The sequence below is a fragment of the Taurulus bubalis genome (assembly GCF_910589615.1).
Source record: "Taurulus bubalis genome assembly, chromosome: 7".
NCBI classification, from domain to species: domain Eukaryota; kingdom Metazoa; phylum Chordata; class Actinopteri; order Perciformes; family Cottidae; genus Taurulus; species Taurulus bubalis.
The window spans coordinates 27,434,078-27,442,541 of NC_136595.1; the positions used below are offsets into that span (position 1 = coordinate 27,434,078).

Below are 8,464 nucleotides of genomic sequence, written 5' to 3' on the forward strand. Positions count from 1 at the left end.
TTCTTCCCTCTAATCATAACATAGTACTTTTCTTCCCTCTAATCATAACGTAGTACTTTTCTTCCCTCTAAACATAACGTAGTACTTTTCTTCCCTCTAATCATAACGTAGTACTTTTCTTCCCTCTAATCATAACGTAGTACTTTTCTTCCCTCTAATCATAACGTAGTACTTTTCTTCCCTCTAATCATAACGTAGTACTTTTCTTTCCCTCTAATCATAACATAGTACTTTTCTTTCCCTCTAATCATAACATAGTACTTTTCTTCCCTCTAATCATAACGTAGTACTTTTCTTCCCTCTAAACATAACGTAGTACTTTTCTTCCCTCTAATCATAACGTAGTACTTTTCTTCCCTCTAATCATAACGTAGTACTTTTCTTTCCCTCTAATCATAACATAGTACTTTTCTTTCCCTCTAATCATAACATAGTACTTTTCTTCCCTCTAATCAGAACATAGTACTTTTCTTCCCTCTAATCATAACATAGTACTTTTCTTCCCTCTAATCATAACGTAGTACTTTTCTTCCCTCTAATCATAACGTAGTACTTTTCTTCCCTCTAATCATAACGTAGTACTTTTCTTCCCTCTAATCATAACATAGTACTTTTCTTTCCCTCTAAACATAACGTAGTACTTTTCTTCCCTCTAATCATAACGTAGTACTTTTCTTTCCCTCTAAACATAACGTAGTACTTTTCTCCCCTCTAATCATAACGTAGTACTTTTCTTCCCTCTAAACATAACGTAGTACTTTTCTTCCCTCTAATCATAACGTAGTACTTTTCTTCCCTCTAATCATAACGTAGTACTTTTCTTTCCCTCTAATCATAACATAGTACTTTTCTTTCCCTCTAATCATAACATAGTACTTTTCTTCCCTCTAATCAGAACATAGTACTTTTCTTCCCTCTAATCATAACATAGTACTTTTCTTCCCTCTAATCATAACGTAGTACTTTTCTTCCCTCTAATCATAACGTAGTACTTTTCTTCCCTCTAATCATAACATAGTACTTTTCTTTCCCTCTAAACATAACGTAGTACTTTTCTTCCCTCTAATCATAACGTAGTACTTTTCTTTCCCTCTAAACATAACGTAGTACTTTTCTCCCCTCTAATCATAACGTAGTACTTTTCTTCCCTCTAAACATAACGTAGTACTTTTCTTCCCTCTAATCATAACATAGTACTTTTCTTTCCCTCTAAACATAACATAGTACTTTTCTCCCCTCTAAACATAACGTAGTACTTTTCTCCCCTCTAATCATAACGTAGTACTTTTCTTCCCTCTAAACATAACGTAGTACTTTTCTTCCCTCTAATCATAACATAGTACTTTTCTTTCCCTCTAAACATAACGTAGTACTTTTCTTCCCTCTAATCATAACATAGTACTTTTCTTTCCCTCTAAACATAACGTAGTACTTTTCTCCCCTCTAATCATAACGTAGTACTTTTCTTCCCTCTAAACATAACGTAGTACTTTTCTTCCCTCTAATCATAACATAGTACTTTTCTTCCCTCTAATCAGAACATAGTACTTTTCTTCCCTCTAATCATAACATAGTACTTTTCTTCCCTCTAATCATAACGTAGTACTTTTCTTCCCTCTAAACATAACGTAGTACTTTTCTTCCCTCTAATCATAACGTAGTACTTTTCTTCCCTCTAATCATAACGTAGTACTTTTCTTTCCCTCTAATCATAACGTAGTACTTTTCTTCCCTCTAAACATAACGTAGTACTTTTCTTCCCTCTAATCATAACATAGTACTTTTCTTCCCTCTAAACATAACGTTGTACTTTTCTTCCCTCTAAACATAACGTAGTACTTTTCTTCCCTCTAAACATAACGTAGTACTTTTCTTCCCTCTAATCATAACGTAGTACTTTTCTTTCCCTCTAATCATAACGTAGTACTTTTCTTCCCTCTAAACATAACGTAGTACTTTTCTTCCCTCTAATCATAACATAGTACTTTTCTTCCCTCTAAACATAACGTAGTACTTTTCTTCCCTCTAAACATAACGTAGTACTTTTCTTCCCTCTAATCATAACATAGTACTTTTCTTCCCTCTAATCATAACATAGTACTTTTCTTCCCTCTAATCATAACGTAGTACTTTTCTTCCCTCTAAACATAACGTAGTACTTTTCTTCCCTCTAAACATAACGTAGTACTTTTCTTCCCTCTAATCATAACGTAGTACTTTTCTTCCCTCTAATCATAACATAGTACTTTTCTTCCCTCTAATCATAACGTAGTACTTTTCTTCCCAGCTCAATTATAAAACAGACAAAATGATCCAAAACCAAAATTAAATTTGAATCCTTTTATTTTAATTTTTTTTAACTTTATTGCACAAAATTCAAACCACTCAATAAAAGCTTCAAACCAAGCGGCTGATTTAAACTTTCCTGACATTCATCAACGATTAAAGATATTCATCCTGCAGCGTAACTTAGTGCACGTCTCCTCCGGTTCTCCAATACTGCACAATGTGAGTATTACATATATATTATATTCTTTATCGTCCCTTGTAAACCCATTGGCGTGATAGACAGTCTGAGGAAGAGTCTTAACATTACTGCATGGCTTACAATATAAATCTTTTTAGTTTTACAATTTATCCTAAAATGTCATATAAAATCAACATTATAATCATGTAGTGTGTTTCATAAAGAAAAGGTCAAACAAAGCTGCCAGCAACAATGAACACATGAGCAACAATCACCCCTCTGCAGGGTTAGTGTATCAGTAATACTGGACTCTGGGAGTGTCATGGCGATTACACACCTCTAGATAACGTTGGCACACCTGCAATAATAAAAATAAAAAGTACTGCAGCACATCTTTGGCCGAGTGGCAACGATCTGCAACACGATTCCCGTTTGGCAAACACAAAGTGAGGAGTACAGAATGTGCCGGCTGCATAACTGCAGATGAAATGTGCGATGCGGCTTCCTCTCAGTGGGCTTTCCCACACGGGTTGTCCGACGTCTGGCAGCCCATGTTGGGGTACTTCACCTGCACGCGGAACAGAGTCCCGTCTGCACACATGCACAGCTTGTAGCGCTCCATGCCCTCATCGAAGTACACGTCGCCCGCAGAGTGGGGGATGCGCGTGGTGTTGAGCATGACGGAGCCGTTCAGGACGATGCTGTTCTCCTGCAAAGGATTACGATCATTAATAATAATAATAACGTCCGGTCGTGTTGAACGAGAGTAAAAGAGTCGGCGCTTACGGCCCGCAGCTCGATGCCGCCGCCCATCTTGAACTCCACGGTGCGGCCCATGATGTTGACGCCCTCGTTCCCACGGATGATGGCCTTGCTGTCGCCTCTGATGTTCAGGTCGGACGCGGCGCTGCTGGTGATCTACGGACCGACAGAAGGAGAAGTGAAGGAGTTCATTACACTGAGGAGAGGCTGGGCTTCACTGGATCAATGAGCTGTCTTCATGAGTCATGCTTATAGTTCAACACACAAACAAAGGAGCCACGCTTCCATCAGTAAAAGAAAAGAATAAAACATCTTCAGCCTTGTGATCAAAAAGATGAGAAAGAGAAAGTTTCTTAAAATAATTTTGAGAGAGTTTGCCATCATTTCCAGATACTTTCTCTTTGTTTTGAGAAAGTTTTTAATTATTTTGGGAAAGTTTCTAATTATTTTGGGAAAGTTTATATTTATTTATTTTTACTTTGAGAACGTTTCTCTTTGTTTTAAGAACGTTTCTAATTTTATAGAAAGTTTCTAATTATTTTGTGAAGGTTTTTCATTATTTCAAGATAGTAAGTAATTTTATTGAGTGTTTCTCATTATTTGGAGAAAGTTTCTAATTTTATAGAAAATTTCCAATTTTTTTGAGAAAGTGTTTCATTATTTTGGGAAAGTTTTTAATCATTTTGGGAAAGTTTCTAATTATTTTGAGAAAGTTTCTCTTTATTCATTTTTATTTTGAGAAAGTTTCTCTTTGTTTTAAGAAAGTTTCTAATTTCATAGAAAGTTTCTATTTATTTTGGGAAATTTTCTACTGAATTTGAGAAAGTTTCTCATTATTTATAGAAAGTTTCAAATGTTTTTGAGAAAGTTTCAAATTTTATCGAAAAGGTATCTCATTATTTGGAGAAAGTCACTCACACCTTGAATCTTCTTCGTTTGTCTTCATCAGCTTCACACACCTGCTTTATAATTCTGATTATCTCCGATTGTTGAACTGCAAACTTTGTTCAAATTCCTCTATTTCCTCCGGATGAAGTCCAGTGTGTTCTGAGACTATTTAGTGCTTCAATCATTAATTAGCAAAATGTAAAAAAAAGGCACTTCCCTTGACCAGTGTGTGTTAATGTGCACTGACGGTGCTTTACTTTGTGCGTCGGTTGTAAAACACTCGTTTATTAGCGGCATACACACCCTCTCTGTGGACGCCTTCTTCACGCTGAGCACTTTGACCCCTTTGGGCAGGTGGAACTCGTGGTTCTCGAAGTCGGTGCTGAAGAACGTGTTCTGCGTGCGCGGGTCCGTGAAGGAGATGCCGACGTCGCTGACGACCGAGGTCTTGTCCTTCTCCACGCTCAGCTTCGTGGTGCCTTGCTGGAACACAACCTGGACACGGAGGAAAGAAAAAGAGGAAAGAGTTGTTGTTCACCTTCCTCTTGTGTTAGAGCGGCGCCGCCCCGTTTTAGGGTTTAATGCATAAAAGAACCACATAAATGTGTTTATTGCATCAAGGCTTTTTGACTTTATCAGAACCTCTTTTTCAACTAAATAAAACAAAAAAAAATGTTTCACTAAATTATGAAATGCTCTGGTTGAAATGGTGACCTTTATGTTTTTAGGGTCGGTTTTGACCCAGTTATAAAAATAAGATGTGCTTGATTGGTTGTTGTTTGTTTGACCTTGAAAATCGATATGTTGTGTTATGACTTTTACATTAAAGTTCTATTGCTGAAAAAAACACTTTTTAGCCTTTTTCTTGAAGTAAATATATATGGATCGAAATTGAGCCGTAACGCCATAGATGTTACTATAGTTAATAATATTAAAATGAAAACATAAATAAAACAAATGTATGTAAGAGATGTGTTCTAATACCCTCAGAAATAGTCAGGTAAAACAACCTTTTATTTATTTATATGATTCTCTTGAGGTTCATTTTACCATTTTTTAAATTTAAATGGAGGTATCCTGACAAAGAAAAGGCCCAGAGGCCCACAACAAAAATATTAAAACATAAACAATATGTTCATGGATAAGGAAGATAACAAGGTCACCAAGAGATGAGGAACAAATTGGATGATAGATAATTGTTTTTAGTGTATTTTACAGCTGATTTAAGACATGGGTCAAAGCTGACCCGTTAACACAAGAGATGCTAACAGAAAGCTAACACAAGAGATGCTAACAGAAAGCTAACACAAGAGATGGTTACAGAACGCTAATACAAGAGATGCTAACAGAAAGCTAACACAAGAGATGCTAACAGAAAGCTGACACAAGAGATGCTAACAGAAAGCTAACACAAGAGATGCTAACAGAAAGCTAACACAAGAGATGGTTACAGAACGCTAATACAAGAAATGCTAACAGAAAGCTGACACAAGAGATGCTAACAAGAGGAAGGTTATAGTGGGCACTCGGTGTTTCCTCACCGGATTATTGTTGCCGACGAGCACCAGGTCCTGGTCCTTGCGGCCTCCCACCGTGCTCTTGTGCAGCGGGTGAACGATTCCCATGTCCGCCTTCTGCTTGAAGCGCAGCAGCCCCGACTCGTGGAACTCCATGCTGTCGCAGCCGTTCGGACCGATGCGGATCACCGTCCAGATCACCAGAGTGATCTGAGGGACGGCAGGTATTAAAGAGAGGGACAGTAGTGATGTTTACTGTGTTCGTATGAGGTTCTCCTTTTGACAGACACGGTCATGTTAGGTCACACAGCAGGAAGATTTGAATAGATTTTCATATTTAATACTACCAAGACAATTAATACCGTAAAAGTCGGGTTAGAAGCCGCTCCTACCTCTTTTCAGTGTCCCGCTGTAGCAAGCTAGGAGCAGCGCTAGCTAGCACTGCTGCTAGCTAGCACTGCTGCTAGCTAGCGCTGCTGCTACTGCCCGCATCCCCTCTGCCCAAGTCGGGTGTCGAGGAGAGCGGAGAGCTAGCGGAGCGCTAGCGGAGAGCTAGCGGAGCGCTAGCGGAGAGCTAGCGGAGAGCTAGCGGAGCGCAGGCGAAGGTTAGCGGAGAGAAAGAAAGGCGGAGAGAAAGAAAGGCAGAAGATAGCGGGGAACTAGCATGAGCGCCAGCTGGCTACAGCGGGGAGCAAACACTGGCCGAAGGTAGTCGCGGCGTGTAACCCGACTTCTACAGTATGTCAAATCATGTTGTTATACATGTAAATGTTATATTTTACTACACTGAACTAACCCTTTAATGACAGAATAAGACATTATCTATGCTCTCTTCAAAGCCACCAGACTGAAATGCAACCTCTCAGGACAAAGGAGCTGCTGCTCTACTTCTGCCTCCACCTGTTGGTTAGATTGTGTTACTGCGTGACTTTGGTGTTTTAAAGGGTTAGTTCACCAAAGTCTCTCAACAACTCAAACTCACTAGCAGGTGCAGCAGCAGCGCAGCAGCTCCTGAGCTCTGAGAGTTAAATCAGAGTCTGGTGTGTGTGCAGAGATAACAGCTTCAGAACTCACGATGAGGTTGATCAAGGCGAGGAGGAAGAGCAGGACGACGATGCAAACAGCCATGTTGCCCTTGCGCCCTCTCAGGCCCGTCTTGTGGAGGCGCTCTTCTTCGATGGGCACGTAGCCCGCTTTGAAGTTACTGTTGTGCTCCTTGTTGACGCCGCGGCGTTCTATGGCTTTCTCTCGCATGGACTTCTTCACCGGACCGTTGGAACTCTCCTGGAAGGCAAAACAATCTCTGAGGCATGACGACAATAAAAAATCTCTTTACATTTTTTTTTTTTACTTAAATAATCGTGGAATCAAAATATTTAACAAAAGGGCAACACAGTTTTCTGAGCAACGGAAGTCACAGATGCCTGCAGGCGGTACCACGTTCCCACAGTTTCAGGTAACGCCAAAACATGTCAGCCCCTAGAAATCATCCACATGGCCCTTTAAATGAAGTGTTTAATGATAGGATTGACCTACAAATACAAAAACTATCATTTCCTTACACATGCTTTGCTTTATAGGCGCATAACAAACAGACTGGAGTCAAATTCATCCTCAAAACTTAGTTCCTCTCCTCAGTACCACAGTTCACATAGAGGTGTGTACACTATTGTTTTGTTTGCTGTGTTAGTTCATTTCATATTATCATATTCTATTTTTTTATATTGAGCATTTTTCTTATTATTATATTATATTTTTGAATATATTGTGTATTTTTCTTATTATTATATAATATGTTTGTATATATTGTGCATTTTTATTATTGTTCTATTTTTTTGTATAATGTGCACTTTTCTTATTATTCTATTTGTTGTATAAATTGTGTATATTTCTTATTGTTCTATGTTTTCCATATTGTGCATTTTCCATTTTTTTCCCATTTTTTTTCTATATTGTGCATTTTTCTTATTCTATTCTATTTTTGTATTTATATATTGTGCATTATTCATATTGTATTGCTCACCTGTACGTATACATGCTGCTGCAGGGACGGATAAAGTAACTATCTAGCTTTCTATCTATCTACATATATAATACACAGTTGTAATGTTTTCCCAGAGTTGTAAACGTGTCTTTCTCATTAAATAATAATTCATAATCCTGTGTGTGCTCCCCGTTGGAATGCGTCTCGGTTAATGACCCTCGCCCGCCTGTCTGTGGCGGAACTAAAAATAACCTGCACTCATTTTTAGCAGCAGAATATAAAACCCAGCCTCAGCCTCATCATCACGCAGCTTAATGATGTTAATATCTAATAAACCTCACCGCCGCAACAATAACAAGCGAGTTATGACGATAACGCCGTAATAACGAAGCGGAGGCCGGTATTTAATGCACGTATGGCCGATAATAAAGCACAATGCAGTAGTATGTAATGCTCCAGGTTACTCGGGAGCATACATCATAACACTACTATCAAATAGCTGGAAAAAGAACGAAGTAAAACGCTATAAAAACAACAAATATAGCAGATAACGGACCTGCTCAGACGCCATGTTGACCCTCCTGCTTCCAGAGCGACACGGGACGAACCACTTTTCACCGTCGGAGGGGGGGAAGAAAAAATACATATGGTTATGTTGCGAGATTATTGACGAGAAGATACTTCATTGTAAATACAATATACCGTTGAGGCTACGAACAAATGTCCTGTATTTTTATTTTGAGCTAAACGTGCCGATAAAACGGGACGTTTCCGGGATAACGGAAGATGGTACATTCCAAGTTCAACGAGCCAATGACAGAAGGATCCTAAAATAGAAAAAAACGT

At 38.7% G+C, this 8,464-nt stretch overlaps 1 protein-coding gene across 1 annotated transcript; it reads right to left on the minus strand.

Moving 5' to 3' along the window:
* Positions 1-2,335: 2,335 nt before the first annotated feature.
* Positions 2,336-8,194, minus strand: sgcb (sarcoglycan, beta (dystrophin-associated glycoprotein)). Its single transcript, XM_079221423.1, has 6 exons — positions 8,175-8,194; positions 6,709-6,918; positions 5,659-5,844; positions 4,421-4,612; positions 3,254-3,385; positions 2,336-3,176 (listed from the first exon to the last, which is right to left on the minus strand). Exons 1-6 carry the CDS (start codon positions 8,187-8,189, stop codon positions 2,976-2,978), a joined length of 936 nt encoding a protein of 311 aa, XP_079077549.1. The 5' UTR covers positions 8,190-8,194; the 3' UTR covers positions 2,336-2,975.
* Positions 8,195-8,464: the final 270 nt, after the last annotated feature.

What these genes read in the sequence shown, in the direction of transcription:
- sgcb (XM_079221423.1), bottom strand. An exon ending in TCGCCTTGATCAACCTCATC is followed by an intron (nt 5,845 to 6,708) that starts GTGAGTTCTGAA and finishes GCCGTCCCTCAG; the next exon opens with ATCACTCTGGTGATCTGGAC. An exon ending in TCGTCGGCAACAATAATCCG is followed by an intron (nt 4,613 to 5,658) that starts GTGAGGAAACAC and finishes CTCCGTGTCCAG; the next exon opens with GTTGTGTTCCAGCAAGGCAC.